This window comes from Salmo trutta, chromosome 2, assembly GCF_901001165.1.
Source record: "Salmo trutta chromosome 2, fSalTru1.1, whole genome shotgun sequence".
NCBI lineage: Eukaryota > Metazoa > Chordata > Actinopteri > Salmoniformes > Salmonidae > Salmo > Salmo trutta.
Genome location: NC_042958.1, coordinates 58,903,936 through 58,921,616, shown reverse-complemented (window position 1 = coordinate 58,921,616; position 17,681 = coordinate 58,903,936). Strand labels below are relative to the sequence as shown.

The window sequence follows — 17,681 nt, the reverse complement described above, 5'->3', positions numbered from 1 at the left end:
CGTGCCAAAAATAATCACACAGCCATTTTCAAAGCAAGCATATATGTCACAAAAACCAAAACCACAGCTAAATGCAGCACTAACCTTTGATCTTCATCAGATGACACTCCTAGCACATTATGTTATACAATACATGCATGTTTTGTTCAATCAAGTTCATATTTATATCAAAAACCAGCTTTTTACATTAGCATGTAATGTTCAGAACTAGCATACCCACCGCAAACTTCCGGTGAATTTACTAAATTACTCACGATAAACGTTCATAAAAAACAACAATTATTTAAAGAATTATAGATACAGAACTCCTTTATGCAATCGCGGTGTCAGATTTTAAAATAGCTTTTCGGCGAAAGCACATTTTGCAATATTCTGAGTAGATAGCTCGGCCATCACAGGCTAGCTAATTTGACACCCACCAAGTTTGGTTCTCACTAAACTCAGAATTACTATAATAAAAATTGGATTACCTTTGCTGTTCTTCGTCAGAATGCACTCCCAGGACTTCTACTTCAACAACAAATGTTGTTTTGGTTCGAAATAATCCATAGTTATATTGAAATAGCTCCGTTTTGTTCGTGCGTTGAGATCACTATCCGACGCGCGAGCGCATTTCGTGACAAAAAAAATCGAAATATTTCATTACCGTACTTCGAAGCATGTCAAATGCTGTTTAAATCAATTTTTATGCTATTTTTCTCATAAAATAGCGATAATATTCCAACTGGGCGACTTTGTATTCATTCAAAGACTGAAAGAACAAAAGGAGTAGTCTCGTGGACGCGCATCTCCAATGTCACTGTCCCCAGGCAGGCCAGTAACAAACAGAGCTGCTGTACTTAGCCCAGTGACTGCAGACCTCTCATTCCACTTTCTGGCGCCTTCTGAGAGCCAATGGAAGCCTTAGAAAATGTCACATTACAGCACAGATGCTGTATTTTCGATAGAGAGGCTACAGAAGGACAATAAATTGCCAGACAGGGCACTTCCTGTATGGAATCTTCTCAGGTTTTGGCCTACCATATGAGTTCTGTTATACTCACAGACACCATTCAAACAGTTTTATAAACTTTAGAGTGTTTTCTATCCAAATCTACTAATTATATGTATATTCTAGTTTCTGGGCAGGAGTAGTAACCAGATTAAATCGGGTACGTTTTTTATCCGGCCGTGAAAATACTGCCCCCTATCCCAAACAGGTTAAAAGATGTGGAACTCTAATCACGCTGCGCCTTGGTCCGCTCTGTACGACGATCGTGACAGAATATCCCACTTCTCCAGCACCACTACACCACTGAGCATCAGTCTTTTATAGAAGAAGAGCAAAAAGATGTGATTTTCATTGATCGTCACTGTTCTGTTGTGTTACGTGGTGTACCTTAGAGATTGTCACACCACATGACAGGAAATGTATAGGCACACTTCACACAGGATGGAAAGGCACTGATAAATATAGGTGTGCTCTTTTATTTAAAGCTACCAGCGATGCTCTTTAATATTTCATAAGACTGAAAGTGTACCGTAATCTTTCTTTCTGTGCTGCTCTGAGCACCTGAGAATGCTTTAAGCCTTCACAGCAGGATCTCGCAACTGTCACTCCGAATGCAACAAGGCATGACTGCGCAGTCCGATATCTCAGAACCTGATTTTGTCGTCTTTGGGATATCTCTCTCAATATCACAGTTATAGGGATATCATTTAAAAATCTTTAGGACTTCAAATGATATCAGTTTCAATGGAACTTTAAGTCACAAAGGTGCTCGAAGCAAAGCTTAACTTTTTGGTTAACTTTTGTAGGTCCTCTCAGGATGATCTCTGTCAGTTCCTTCATAGTACTCAGATCTTTCTACCGTTTCATCTTGGATCTCATGGATAAGAATATCTCTGGTTATCTAATAGGCCATAGTTTGATAAGCACGTGTGGTCCATAGGGGTTTATCAATACCACTTTGCCAAATACAGAAGGTTTCATAACACATTTTATTGCTGGTTATAAGAGGAACAAGATGTAATATTTCCTTGAATTATTAAGCCACCCATATTCATTGCGTGATATGTTTACATCATTCATGTTGCCTATGCATTGTACATATGGCTATATTAACCCTAAACCTACAGCTCATGCTGAAGGTTAGTTATGATTTGTTTATTCAAGTACATGTTCAGACGTGTGTGTGTGTGTGTGTGTGTGTGTGTGTGTGTGTGTGTGTGTGTGTGTGTGTGTGTGTGTGTGTGTGTGTGTGTGTGTTGAGTATTATATACAGTGCTTTCGGAAATTATTCCGACCCCTTGACTTTTCAAAAAAAATTTACGTTACAGCCTTGTTCTAAAATGTATTAAATGAATATTTTTCCTCATCAATCTACGCACAATACCCCATAATAACAAAGCGAAACAGGTTTTTCAAAATTTGGCCAAATTTATAATAAAAAAAATAGAAATACCTTATTTACATAAGTGTTCAGACCCTTTGCTATGAGACTCGAAATTGAGCTCAGGTGCATCCTGTTTCCATTGATCATCCTTGAGATGTTTCTACAACTTGATTGGATTCCACCTGTGGTAAATTCAATTGATTGGACATGATTTGGAAAGGCACACACCTGTCTATATAAGCTCCCACATTTGACAATGCATGTCAGAGCAATAACCAAACCATGAGGTCGAAGGAATTGTCCGTAGAGCTCCAAGACACGATTGTGTCGAGGCACCGATCTGGGAAAGGATGCCAACAGTTTTTTGCAGCATTGAAGGTCTCCAAGAACACAGTGGCCTCCATCATTCTCCAATGGAAGAAATTTGGAACCACCAAGACTCTTCCTAGAGCTGGCCGCCCGGCCAAACTGAGCAATCGTGGGAGAAGGACCTTGGTCAGGGAGGTGACCAAGAACCCGATTGTCACTCTGACAGGGCTCCAGAGTTCCTCTGTGGAGATGGGAGAATCTTCCAGAAGGACAACCAGATCTGCAGCACTCCACCAACCAGACCTTTATGATAGAGTGGCCAGACAGAAGCCACTCCTCAGTAAAAGGCACATGACAGCCCGCTTGGAGTTTTCCAAAAGGCATCTAAAGACTCTCAGACCAAGAGAAACAAGATTCTCTGGTCTGATGATATCAAGATGGAACTCTTTAGCTCTTTGGCCATCCCTACGGTGACGCATGGTGGTGGCAGCATCATGCTGTAGGGATGTTTTTCTGCGGCAGGGAGAGGGAAAGATGAACGGAGCAAAGTACATTGAGATCCATGATGAAAACCTACTCCAGAGCGCTCAGGACCTCAGACTGGGGTGAAGGTTAATCTTCCAACAGGACAACAACCCTAAGCACACAGCCAAGACAAAGCAGGAGTGGTCTCTGAGTATCCTTGAGTGGCTCAGCCAGAGCCCGCACTTGAACCCGATCAAACATCTCTGGAGAGACATGAAAATAGCTGTGCAGCAACGCTCCCCATCCAACCTGACAGAGCTTGAGAGGATCTGCAGAGAAGAATGGGAGAAACTCCCCAAATACAGGTGTGCCAAGCTTGTAGCATCATACCCAAGAAGACTCGAGGCTGTAATCGCTGCCAAAGGATCTTCAACAAAGTACTGAGTAAAGGGTCTGAATACTTACGTAAATGTAATATTTAATTTTACTACAAAATCTATAGACCTGTTTTTGCTTTATTATTATGGGGCATTGTGTGTAGATTGATGAGGAAAAAATGTAATCAATTTTAGAATGAGGCTGTAATGTAACAAAATGTGGAAAAAGCCAAGGGGTCTGAATACTTTCCCAATGCACTGTACTACAGTAGCAGCATTGGTCAGGGTTTGGCTATATATTGTTGTTCCTCTCCCATCTGCCAACTCCCTCCTGAACTCTATCATGTCACACTTCCCTTCTGTCCTAGTGCCCTTTGTGCCTAGAAATCAACCCTAAAACTCCTATACCCACCACCACACTGACTTCCACCGTTTACACCACCACAAGCTACTCCACACACCGTGTGTGAGGCGGAGTGGGAGGGCCAGCCGGTTTGAGTGTGCTGATTGGTTAGTGGGGTGGCTAGTGGGTGTTGCCTGCAGGGGGAGGCTGGCCTGTATAGCAGCAGCCTGGAGTAGTTGGGAAGGTCTATGCATCTACTGCATGCTGCAGCCGGGTAAGGAAGGAAGGAAAGAGGCCAAGAAGGAAGGAGAGAAGACAGGCTAAGAAGTCATGTGGGAGGTGTAAATCCACTGTGGATGAGCATGCTGAGGGGAGAAGAAGACGTGATAGAGAAGGAGGGAAGAGAAGAGAGGCAGGGAGGCAGGAGAGGAGATTCGGCAGGCTATATGTGTGAGGCTGCAGTTGCTGCTTCTCCCTCTGCTGTTTCTGCACTGTGTGGTCGATCACGATAAAGCTTCACCAGGATAGCAGAAGGCTTTGACAGAGGATGAAGGTGTGTACTGTATCTAATGTTTGGGTGTAATTATAATGACTAACTGAAGAGATGAGGATTAGTCAGAGCATGGGAAAGTAAGCCTGTTTGAGTGTGGGGTTTGCCTGCGGGGGGGGTGTGTGCGCATTTGTGCGTGCGTGAGCATTTGTGAGTAAACGTGTATGCATGGGGGTGTGTCAATGTTAGTGTATACTTAGAATATGAGGGCATGTCAATGTAAGCACTTTCAAGTAGTTTTTCTGTCCCACATATATGTACTTTACAGAAGAACTGAGCAGGATTTTGCATAAGTGCAATGCATCAAGCACATGGTATTTTATTTTTTCAGTGTATCATAATTCAAAACCCAGTACTACTATAGGTGTGTGTGTGTGTGTGTGTGTGTGTGTGTGTGTGTGTGTGTGTGTGTGTGTGTGTGTGTGTGTGTGTGTGTGTGTGTGTGTGTGTGTGATGGTTCAAAATATACAGGTCAGTATTGGAGAACTTACTGTAGGCCTATGTGGTTTATCTAAATGAGGCGTCTGGAATCTTTCGCTTTGGCTCTCAGTAGGAAAATAATGCCCAGACGCTGACAGTTTCCATCCCTTTATCAGAGCCAGTAGCTTCAGTCCCTTCATCAATGCATGTTAACTCTGTTCTCTCAGATAGTGGGGCCAACCAGATACCTCACTGGAAAACAGTGCTAATTAAAAACAAAATAGCCCTTGTATTAATTAGTTCTCATCGAGTCCTGAAAACGGGTTCAGTTTAGGACAGTTTAGGACAGTTTAGGACAGTTTAGGACTTAGCACTGAGATGTTTATTCTCCTGTGTTGGTAATGTCTCCAAGGACTGGGTTTTCTTTCTCAAACATGAGCTGGCTTAGAGACTGTCTCTGTGGTTCAAAGAGAGGAAGAACAATTGAGCGCATTTGATCATAGTTGTGAAGTAGATTCAAATATGAGTTTTCACTCCTACCTCCACCCTACAGCCACTAATAAAATGCATGTGACCCTCCTGTTAACAACACTGATGCTCCATTAATCAATAAATGGATGGACACATAAGCCTCCTTGTTTTAAACTGAACAATGTGCTGCTGGCCCAGAAAGAGCTTGAGTTAAAGGGATGTTTACTAGAAAACAAAATATTGGGGTGTGTCTTGGTCACATGCTGTTTTTCTCCTGAAATGCTTTTGCTATGTCGTTCTTCATTGTTTCTTTAAAAAGTCACAAAAGCAGTGAGGAATAGATCTTTACCTGCCACAAGGTCATGTACCACTTCATACCATTCCACTAGTGAGTACTGATGGAAAACACGTCTTTTCTCCTCCATTTCTCTCTCTCTCTCTCTCTCTGACATGTACAGACAGACAGACAGACAGACAGACAGACAGACAGACTCTCTCTCTATCCCTTTGTGCCGCCTGTATGAGTCAGTGCACCTTCATCTTTGTCTCTGTCTCAGTCCCTCTTGGAAGAAAGTTGAGAGAGAGAGAGAGAGAGAGAGAGAGAGAGAGAGAGAGAGAGAGAGAGAGAGATGGCTTTGTCTCTGTTCCAACCAGAGTCATATTTTTAAATGTTAAGGGCAGCTACGAACAGTACGGTACAACTCTCATATTACATCAGCCTTGTTAGTAAGCTTCTCGGCACTATTAATTCAGTACAGCATATTGGAGGTTCATTGAGTTTGTAGTGTATTGTAGGAGCGACAGCTCCTTACTAAGTGTCTGCTTCAGATATGTGTGAGGTATACAGTGAACAATGACCGACGGTCATACTATCCCAAGGAATCCATGCTGTCAACATTCAATCAATGAGAGTAGGAGGGTATAGATAGAATTGCCAGAGTCATGTCTTTGCTATGACCGTATTCCTCACACATGAAGGGACTACAAAACTTTTCTTCTCTCCTGGCTTTGAGGCGTCACAACACTGCAAAGCCTGCTGTCATGCTGCTGAAATCATAGCTGCCTGCTTAAGACGGTCAGCAAGCAAGCCTGTGGCTAATATTAGCACGCTCACACCGTCGTTTCTGTGCAGCCTAATATTAGCTCTCTGTGCTCACTGGGGTTTAATTATCTGTGTGATTTGACTCAAACACACACATACGCACACGCATACCCTGAGCCCCCTTGCGCTGATTGCTGGAGGGGTGTCAAATTCGCCTGGTGTGTGTCCGTCCTCTGTGCTTTGTGTCTGTCCTTCTGTAACGAGCCTCATAGAGCCACGAATGGAGAAGCTCCTTGGGTTGTCATGGAGAGCAGAAATGGAGGAGAAATCCATACAACCCAAGGACATCAGACAATCAGTATCTCTGATAAGATTCAGGAGTCTGATTTGACCATGGCATTCTCATCCTGTATCTGATTATATTATATAAGTCACAGTAATTACAGTACCAGTCAAAAGTTTGGACACACCTACTCATTCAAGGGTTTTTCTTTATTTTTACTATTTTCTACATTGTAGAATAATAGTGAAGACATCAACACTATGAAATAACACATATGGGATCATGTAGCAACCAAAAAAGTGTTAAACAAATCAAAATATATTTTAGATTTGAGATTCTTCAAAGTATCCACCTTTTGCCTTGATGACAGCTTTGCACACTCTTGGCATTCTCTCAACCAGCTTCACCTGGAATGCTTTTCCAACAGCCATGATGTTTAAGTGTGCCTTGAATTCTAAATAAATCACTGACAGTGTCACCAGCAAAGCACCCCCACACCATCACACCTCCTCCTCCATGCTTCAGGGTGGGAACCACACATGCGATCATCCATTCACCTACTCTGCGTCTCACAAAGACACACAAAGACACAGAAATCTCAAATTTGGACTCATCAGACCAAAGGACAGATTTACACCGATCTAATGTCCAAGTCTCTTCTTATTGGTGTCCTTTAGTAGTGGTTTCTTTGCAGCAATTCAACCATGAAGGCCTAATTCACACAGTCTCCTCTGAACAGTTGATGTTGAGATGTGTCTGTTACTTGAACTCAATGAAGCATTTATTTGGGCTGCAATTTCTGAGGCTGGTAACTCTAATGAACTTATCCTCTGCAGCAGAGGTAACTCTGGGTATTTTCCTGTGCCGGTTCTCATGAAAGACAGTTTCATCACATCGCTTGATGGTTTTTGCGACTGCACTTGAAGAAACGTTCAAAGTTCTTGAAATGTTCCGTATTGACTGACCTTCATGTCTTAAAGTAATGATGGACTGTCATTTCTCTTTGCTTATTTAAGCTGTTCTTGTCATAATAAAAAACGTGGTATTTTACCAAATAGGGCTATCTTCTGTATACCCCCCTACCTTTTCACAACACAACTGATTGGCTCAAACACATTAAGAAGGGAATAAATGTTAATACAACTTTTCCTTTAAGTCCAAGTCAACAGTAAATCAGTAACCACATGGCAGCTGGCTAGTGGTAATGATCTCGCTCCATTGTGACTCTTGGCGCAGCAGACCGGTGTGTGTGTGTTTGTGACTGGAGAGCGCCCATATCCCGCCAGCCTGCATGCCAACTTGGCCAACTCTCAGTGAGCAGGGCATTCAAGGGTGGCACTGCAGCATGTATACCACCGGTACTAAGGATCGACGAGGAGGAGGACAATATGTCCCTTAACTCTGTTCCATGGCGTCTGGGTGCTAGTCGGGAAGTGTTGCTTACCTAAGCCCTATGTAATTCCGTTACCGCAGGCTACTTCCTGTAAATCTCCACTCTGATCACTTTGTCTTCCTGCCACTTCCGCTCTCCCTCTCGTTTACACAGATTTTTCATCCTCTCTTCCTCTGTCTCTTTCTGTCTTTTTCTCCCTCGCACTCCTGTCTGGGCCGACGTAGCGATGGATAGTAGGGCGTCAATGAAGTTGAGGCTGATCAGCCTCCAAAATGAATACGGCCCGGTGTCGTCGTTCAGCTGATGGCCTGACAGCTACAAACATAACTGATAGCTGTGGTTCATCAGCCAGTAGCTCTCTGAGGTGAGATCATTGCTGCCAGGAACAGGAGTGTCTTTCATGTTTATGACACTGGTTAAGGAGGTTATCTTCCTGTTGACACCATTTAGACAATGAGACCTCATGGGGCCCACTGCTGTAAAACTACTGTAACAAATTGTATAAAAGCCTCATTAAGGCGTCTACATTGCCTGTGAGTTGGCGCTAGCTCCGCTGAATGAAGGTGCGAGGGGTTGTTCCACGAATAGAGGGCGTTTTATGTTCTTGAGACATTATGTGTGGTGGTAGGTAGCCTAGTGGTTAGAGCGTTGGGCCAGTAACTGTAAAGGTTGCTAGATCGAATCCCCGAGCTGACAAGGTAAAAATCTGTCGTTTTGCCCCTGAATCAAATCAAATGTATTTATATAGCCCTTCTTACATCAGCTGATATCTCAAAGTGCTGTACAGAAACCCAGCCTAAAACCCCAAACAGCAAGCAATGCAGGTGTAGAAGCACGGTGGCTAGGAAAAATTCCCTGAACAAGGCAGTTAACCCACTGTTCCTAGGCCGTCATTGTAAATAAGAATTTGTTCTTAACTGACTTGCCTAGTTAAATAAGGTTAAATAAAAATGTGAGTACATTTTATTATGAGATTAAACACGCAATTTAACAATAGGATCACATACATCTACAGTCTAACTAAACTAACTAAACTAAAATTCCAATAGTAGTGTATTTTCATTCAAATAAATGTGTTGTTTTCTCAGAAAATCCAAGTTTCGGCATGTCTCATGTCTGACCGACCCACTTAATGCCAACATTTCTCCAAGTTTGCACCATCATTGTAAAGCCCTAGTTATTTTGTTGCTTTGACAGTCATTTCTGAAGAGGATTATCTATTTCATGTGATTAGTGATTCATTTACATTTGTACCCAAGGTTTAAGGTCAACTCTGTTACGTGAACTGAACTCTCGTTTTAATATGGTGAAACAATTCATTTCAAAGTCATTTTTTCAAAATACATATTGAACATCTAATAGGCTTGTCAAATCATATTGTAAATGCAGGTCGGCTGGTTCTACTCTTTTTGGCCATTTCCTGGTGTTTTGTGGTTGAAAACAGAGTCAGTCGAGCATAACGCGTCAACGCTGTTATCCATAGATATATAGGCTAGAAATGTTTTGACAAGTTCAAACGTTTTGCTAGGCTTGTATTTCATTGTCCCTCCTTGTTGCGCACAACAAGCTTCCATTCCTCCTGTCACAAGGGGAGTTATGGCTGATTTAAGCTGAAATTGTCAACCCTGTTATGGTCAACCCTGTCACTTTTTAATTGTCAGTTTAATGTCATATTTCTTCATTTAACCTCTTGAGTTAGGAAAACATGTTTGTTATGAAGTTGAACATGTTCTCTTTATGACATAATGTTAAAAGTATAAATCGGTTTTTTTTATGCCAGAATTACACTACCCAAAAGGCACTCTAAGCATGGAATGAAACTGATGTGGAGGGAGGTAGGGGTCAGAGAAGGGAGTTAACCAGGCATAGAGGAGTAGTCTTCGTAAAATGCTGTGTGTGTGTGTGTGTGTGTGATGCCAAGTCTTAAACACATTCTCTTTGTTCTGTTAAGTCCTTTTTGAGCCCCACCGATGCACACGCTTTCTCCTACTGTTACCATAAGGCAAGTCTTAGCTCCAATCTGTCACCCTCTTCCACTTGAGTTCCTCCTTCTTTCTGTGCAGCTTCTCATAGCAACACGGGGAAACACTTTTGATGGTTGGACAGCAGGTATTTCTTAACTGAAAGCATTTTGTTCAGCAAATAGTTAAGTATGGCTAGTCTTGGTTTAAAAACATTTTTTTGTGTGTGTGTTCAAACTTTTGTGATGAAAGAGGGACAGCTTGGTGTGTGACATGCTGAAATATCTTTGTTATGACATGTTTTGAAGAAGAAAATATTTCCATATGTGACTTGTGAGGGAATTCTAGACGTTTGACAGATGTGAGCTGTGTGAGATTGAAGAGGGTGATGACAGGTTCGAATACACCGCTTATTTGACTAAAGATATGCCATATCAGGACGCAATGACAAAAGTCCTCATTCCCACTGCATCATTGTCTAATGGATTCCTCTAAAGAAAGCCAAGCCTTCATTTCCTACAGCTTAAAGCTTTCTAAACTGAGACTCCTTGAAGTGTCTTGTCAGAATAGATACAGTGATGGTCATTCTAACAGCCAATCAGGATAAAATGTCATTCTCAATCACTAGGGCACCTAACACACTGTGTTAAACCGATAGAGAGCCAGAGGGTTGGCATTTAGTCATCAGGGAAAGCAGCTTTCCTTTGTTGTTGATTAAGACAATTATCTCAAAGCCGTAAAGTCTAGATTGGATGATTGGAAGTGATTGTGTGTAGTACACCTCTATGTCTGTTGAAGTGTACAGCATTCTATAGGGATTATGGATTACCTTTCTAGGTTATCTGGGGAAAAGCTGTTTACCTTTTATTGTACTACTGCTACTGTCACTCATTCACCTCCTTACTACCTCATTCAGCCATTCACTACCTCACTACCTCACTGCTGCACTTTTACACTTTATTCCCCAGTCATTGCTTCACTCATTCACCTCCTTACTACCTCATTCAGCCATTCACTACCTCACTACCTCACTGCTGCACTTTTACACTTTATTCCCCAGTCATTGCTTCACTCATTCACCTCCTTACTACCTCATTCAGCCATTCACTACCTCACTACCTCACTGCTGCACTTTTACACTTTATTCCCCAGTCATTGCTTCACTCATTCAACGCCAATAGCTGTAACACACGATCATAAAAGTATGACTTCTCACTACAGCTTCTCTCTCTCTCTCTCTCTCTCTCTCTCTCTCTCTCTCTCTCTCTCTCTCTCTCTCTCTCTCCCCCCCCCCCTCTCTCTCTCTCTCACAGGTATGGTAACTAGAGATCTGCTGGAGGCGTCCTCTGTTTGCCCATAATGTCCTTAGTCTTACTGAGTAGGATGGAACATGTCCTAAAAATACAGTGACACCCCCATCAACAGATAAACAAACAAAACCCTAGTAAAAGGAGAGGAAGCCAGTCTCTGTCTTCTGTATCACTCGCTCGCTCTTCCTGGCCTCGAGTGTGAGGTCATGTCCCAGTCTGGAAAAGTCCTTCATCTGTACGTGGAGGTAAGGTCAGCCCCGGAGCAGGATGGGAAGGGGGGCATGGGGGGAGGAGTGGAGGGTCCTGGGACTGGGAGTAACTCAGCCTCAGCACAGGATGGGCCAGCTGGGCTTTTGTCCAAGCTAACCTGCCAGACAAAATGTCAGACTCCTACCAAAGCTCCAACGCACCGCCTAGCCCATAACTTCACTCACACCCAGTCTCCCTCCAGACACACCGTGAGCTTCCAGCTCCACCAAGGCAATGGCAACCAGTCGCCTAGCATCTCCAAGCGGCAGAGTTTACCAGCAGCACTGACCCACTCCCCAGCCTTTTCCAGAAATGGGAGGACCACCACCCCCCACAAACCCTCCTCCAAAGGGCAGGGGGTGGGGGGAAATGCCAAACGCTCAGTGGTCACCTTCAGCTACATTGAGAAGGCTAACGTCAAGACAGTGGAGAGCCCACAGAACTCTGCCTGTCAGAGGAGGTCTAGGGAGGAGAGGTCATCCCCACCTTCCTACCCCCGGAAGAGACTCAGCGACCCCATCTGGTTGGGTAGTCCTGGCTCCTCCTGCAGCTCCAGTCCCAAACTAGCGTTTCGTCCCCCAGGATGTATCCAGCAACAGCAGCAACCGTCAGTCTCCCCCATCCACCGCCACCCCGTCTTGGATCCCGTCGGCAGGGCAGCCACCCAGCTTGCCCTGGAAGAGTTTGGGTTTGGTTCCCCCCTGCTCAGGAGTAAGATCCTCCATGGGCTCGAGCAGAGTCCCAGGGGCTCCCGCCACAACCAGCAGGCCCGTTGCCTGTCCTGGGCAGGCGGCTCTCCTGTCCAACGCCACAGCGCATGCAATAATCTCCCCAATAATCATGCCATGGACACAGATAGAAACCGGGCCATTTGCGGGCCATTACCCAGGAGCCCAGCCTCCGACCAGCTTTCGTCTCATGCTAGCCAGGCCGCTCTGGGTATGTCTCCTAATTCGAGACACAGGTTGTGCATGGGGCCCAAGGCCCAGAGCCCACACCAATGGGAAGGTCAGGACAAAGCTATCACTGGGAGTCCAGCCACCCAGAGACAAGTACACAAGCCCTGTAACAGCAGTTCCTCCCCTCAAGGGACCATTCTCCAACTTAGCAATAAACTAGGGGTGGGAACTGTACTGAACCAGCTAAGTGGTAGCAAACCCTCCTCCCCATCCAACAGCCCTGAAGTGGCCCGGAGGCTAGCCGAGGAGGCTACTAAAGTGTCCTCTATTTTAGCAGAGGTAAGGAGGAACTCATTGACATTGCACAGCACTTTAGACGAAGTAGAGAGCCCCAACTGCGGATGTATGTCCAGAGAAGGCAACAGTTCTGTCCCAAAAGCACAACGGCAACATTTGCAGCATCAGGAAGTTAAGATGAACATCCCTTTACACGGCCTACACACACCAGCATCGAACGACACTGACTCTCACCAGGCTGGAAACTCTTTACCATCGTCACGCACACAGGACACAAACTCTCCAACACTAACCAATCATAGGACACAGCACGGAGGAGGGCGGGCTCTGGGTCAGAGCTCCATCCTATCAGACGCAGTAGTGGGTGGAGGAGTGTCCCCAGCCCTGCCTTCACGCTTCCTCCGTCCCTTTCTTCCCCCAGCCGAGACCAGCTCCCCTCTGAGGGACCCCAGGCTGCTGAGAGCCCAGCTCAGAGTCACCGACAGCCCCACGCTGCACCGCTGTCTGCCCCCTCAATACACTGGAGATTTCTGGTCCTTCGAGCCGGACAGGAGAGCCGACTTGTCCTGCTTCGACAGGGGGGACAGTGCCGAGCTGGCCCGTAGGCTCTACATACGCCAGAGTGTGGAAGAAGCCCCTGTCAGCTGGACTTCCAGGCAGCCCTGGAGCCACCTGGTAGGGGAGGAAAGCAGCAGCTTCAGTTCCAGCCCCAGACATGGACCTGGACCCGGTCAGCAGCCCTTGAGCACGGCTCAGCAGAAGAGGGCCGAGCAGAGGAGGAGGGAGGTTCTGCTGCTGGGCCCTGTGGTGCTGGACTCCCCAGAGGAGGACGAGGGCCTGGATGGGGATGGGGAAGGGGAGGAGGTTTCGGGACAAGGGCAGCAGCCAAGCCTGCTGAGGGTGGAGGAGCCTCGAGGGGGGGAGCAAATTGGGGTAGCGGGGTCATCGTCGCGCAGCTCCAGCGGGGTGACGGGCAGCCTAGGTGAAAGGGAATGTGTGTCCCCAGAGTCCAGTCAGTCCAGCCACCAGAGCAACGAGACAGGGGCTGCCACTTCAGGGATACTGGTGAGACATTTCTCTTCTTACACTGCCCTACATATTTATTTGTACAGTGAAGTTAAAACTTTTAATTTATCTCTCTTCTCCAGCATTTTGGATTTGTCATTTTGAATGACTACTTTAAAACACATATAAGTGAATTTGTCAAAATGTCTTAATGCTAAAGCAAATATGTATGAAAATACCCTCAAATAAAAGGTGACATTATGTACTGTTGCCTCATATGGAGTATTGAGCCAAATGATATGCATGATATGCAAATATTAATTAAAACATATTAATGTTAACTAAATGTATCTTGTATTTTGTTAAATTTGCCATGTGTACATATCTGCGAGTGTGTTCCAGACGGACAGTGGCACTGCAGTCCCAGGCCCCTCCCTCCACTCCCAGAGGATAGCTCGTGCCAAGTGGGAGTTCCTATTTGGGACCCCCGCTGAGGAGGCTGCCAGCAGGGGGGAGAAAAGTGAGAGCATATTTACCACCCATACCTATTACCCATAAAGCTATATATAGTATTTATCTCTGTGTCTATGACTCTTTAACTGTTCCCACAGGATAGACACTATACTGTAGATGTGATGCATGAAACGTATCATAGCACGTGTTCAAAACACGCACATAGGTCAGTGTTCAGCAACCAATAACAACAACATTAACATTAGCATGGTAGCGCAGGAATTTTCGGTACTTCTTCGGTGATATCAACTGCTTCCTCTGTTCCATCATGGCAGGTACCATCGAACCCTCCACAGCTCCTCCCAGTGGCCAGTCCAGTGAATCCCCCACCTCCCCCACCTCCCTCCCCCTCATCTCAGCCAATCACGAGGTGCAGCACGTGGAGGTGGAGCTGGTGACTCCTCCCCCAGCGGTGGCGGGGGAGTCGCCAAAGACGGGCATCATCCGGAGGACCCTCAAGTACTCGGAGACGGACCTGGACGCCGTGCCCCTGCGCTGCTACCGCGAGACCGACATCGATGAGGTGCTATTGGCTGAGCAGGAAGACGCCGACTCAGCGTTTGGGAGTAACCGTAGCGTGAAAAGCACATCGGGTACAGGCAGCAGCCCCCTGGGTGTCTGTCTCTATGAGAGAACGAGTGGGGAGGAGGAGGAGGTGGAAGAAGAGGAGGAAGAGGAGGAGGATGACGAGGAGGAAGAGGAGGAGGTGGTGAGCTGGGTCTCAGTGAGGATGCAGGGGGACATTAAGAGGCAGCAGCAGCAGCAGGTGATCAGTCAGCTGCTGAAGAGGTGAGATGGACACACGCATAGACACGTGGAAACACACACACGCTCAAATGCATACACAAACACACACACACAAATATGACAGGATTTTGACCAATTTATGCATCCTCACATGTTCATTACAGACCGCTATGAGTGCTATCTATTTCTAGCTTCTGTCCTTGTGAATAGCACAAGGTGCTAATGTTTTTAGTTGGTGTCATCAATTTTTTTTCTCCCACAAGAACACTGATGAAGCAGGATCTAGCAAGAACTACAGTACAAAAGTATGAATGTGTGTCTCTTTCTGCTACCGCGTGTTGAGATCTTCCTAGCAACCTACTTACCATTAGACCTCTCAAACCAGTTTGATGACATTGTTTTTCTTTACCACTCGTAGTTTTCTATGGTCAAACATTTACAGTGTACCGTAGTCAGTCACTTGACCACAGTTTATTTGATCACTTTGGTGCAATTTTCACAGGTATGTGGTATATATATATATACTGCTCAAAAAAATAAAGGGAACACTTAAACAACACAATGTAACTCCAAGTCAATCACACTTCTGTGAAATCAAACTGTCCACTTAGGAAGCGACACTGATTGACAATAAATTTCACATGCTGTTGTGCAAATGGAATAGACAACAGGTGGAAATTAGAGGCAATAAGCAAGACACCCCCAATAAAGGAGTGGTTCTGCAGGTGGAGACCACAGACCACTTCTCAGTTCCAATGCTTCCTGGCTGATGTTTTGGTCACTTTTGAATGCTGGCGGTGCTTTCACTCTAGTGGTAGCATGAGACGGAGTCTACAACCCACACAAGTGGCTCAGGTAGTGCAGCTCATCCAGGATGGCACATCATTGCGAGCTGTGGCAAGAAGGTTTGCTGTGTCTGTCAGCGTAGTGTCCAGAGCATGGAGGCGCTACCAGGAGACAGGCCAGTACATCAGGAGACGTGGAGGAGGCCGTAGGAGGGCAACAACCCAGCAGCAGACCGCTACCTCCGCCTTTGTGCAAGGAGGAGCAGGAGGAGTACTGCCAGAGCCCTGCAAAATGACCTCCAGCAGGCCACAAATGTGCATGTGTCTGCTCAAACGGTCAGAGACTCCATGAGGGTGGTATGAGGGCCCGACGTCCACAGGTGGGGGTTGTGCTTACAGCCCAACACCGTGCAGGACGTTTGGCATTTGCCAGAGAACACCAAGATTGGCAAATTCGCCACTGGCGCCATGTGCTCTTCACAGATGAAAGCAGGTTCACACTGAGCACACGTGACAGAGGTGACAGAGTCTGGAGACGCCGTGGAGAACGTTCTGCTGCCTGCAACATCCTCCAGCATGACCGGTTTGGCGGTGGGTCAGTCATGGTGTGGGGTGGCATTTCTTTGGGGGGCCGCACAGCCCTCCATGTGCTCGCTAGAGGTAGCCTGACTGCCATTAGGTACCGAGATGAGATCCTCAGACCCCTTGTGAGACCATATGCTGGTGCGGTTGGCCCTGGGTTCCTCCTAATGCAAGACAATGCTAGACCTCATGTGGCTGGAGTGTGTCAGCAGTTCCTGCAAGAGGAAGGCATTGATGCTATGGACTGGCCTGCCCGTTCCCCAGACCTGAATCCTATTGAGCACATCTGGGACATCATGTAGGGACGACATACAGGCACGTGGAGGCCACACACACTACTGAGCCTCATTTTGACTTGTTTTAAGGACATTACATCAAAGTTGGATCAGCCTGTAGTGTGGTTTTCCACTTTAATTTTGAGTGTCTCCAAATCCAGACCTCCATGGGTTCATAAATTGGATTTCCATTGATTATTTTTGTGTGATTTTGTTGTCAGCACATTCAACTATGTAAAGAAAAAAGTATTTAATAAGATAATTTCTTTCATTCAGATCTAGGATGTGTTGTTTAAGTGTTCCCTTTATTTTTTTGAGCAGTGTATATATATATATATATATATTAGTTGAAATCGGAAGTTTACATGCACCTTGCCAAATACATTTAAACATTTAAAAAATGTCCTGTCTTAGGTCAGTTAGTCTGATGAACCACTTTATTTTAAGAATGTGAAATGTCAGAATAATAGTAGAGAGAATAATTTATTTCAGCTTTTATTTCTTTCATCACATTCCCAGTGGGTCAGAAGTTTACATACACTCAATTAGTGTTTAGTAGCATTGCCTTTAAATTGTTTAGCTTGGGTCAAACGTCTCAGGTAGCCTTCCACAAGCTTCCCACAATAAGTTGGGTGAATTTTGTCCCATTCCTCCTGACAGAGCTGGTGTAACTGAGTCAGGTTTGTAGGCCTCCTTGCTCTCACGCGCTTTTTCAGTTCTGCCCACAAATGTTCTATAGGATTGAGGTCAGGGCTTTGTGATGGCCACTCCAATACCTTGACTTTGTTGTCCTTAAGCCATTTTGCCACAACTTTGGAAGTATGCTTGGGGTCATTGTCCATTTGGAAGACCCATTTGCGACCAAGCTTTAACTTCCTGACTGATGTCTTGAGATGTTGCTTCAATATATCCACATCATTTTCCTCCCTCATGATGCCATCTATTTTGTGAAGTGCACCAGTCCCTCCTGCAGCAAGGCACCCCCACAACATGATGCTGCCACCCCCGTGCTTCACGGTTGGGATGGTGT

At 45.4% G+C, this 17,681-nt stretch overlaps 1 protein-coding gene across 2 annotated transcripts in view; it reads left to right on the top strand.

The window, feature by feature from the left end:
• The first annotated feature begins 4,035 nt into the window (after positions 1–4,035).
• Positions 4,036–17,681, top strand: part of LOC115158936 (uncharacterized) — a 58,350-nt gene continuing 44,704 nt past the window's right edge. Inside the window, exons 1-4 of one of the 2 annotated variants that reach the window (XM_029708383.1) lie at positions 4,036–4,422; positions 11,303–13,809; positions 14,152–14,269; positions 14,538–15,051. In XM_029708383.1, the coding sequence (XP_029564243.1) occupies positions 11,506–13,809; positions 14,152–14,269; positions 14,538–15,051 (2,936 nt within the window). In that variant the 5' untranslated portion in view covers positions 4,036–4,422; positions 11,303–11,505. The remainder of the gene's footprint in view (positions 4,423–11,302; positions 13,810–14,151; positions 14,270–14,537; positions 15,052–17,681) is intronic. The other variant, XM_029708379.1, reaches the window with a different exon arrangement.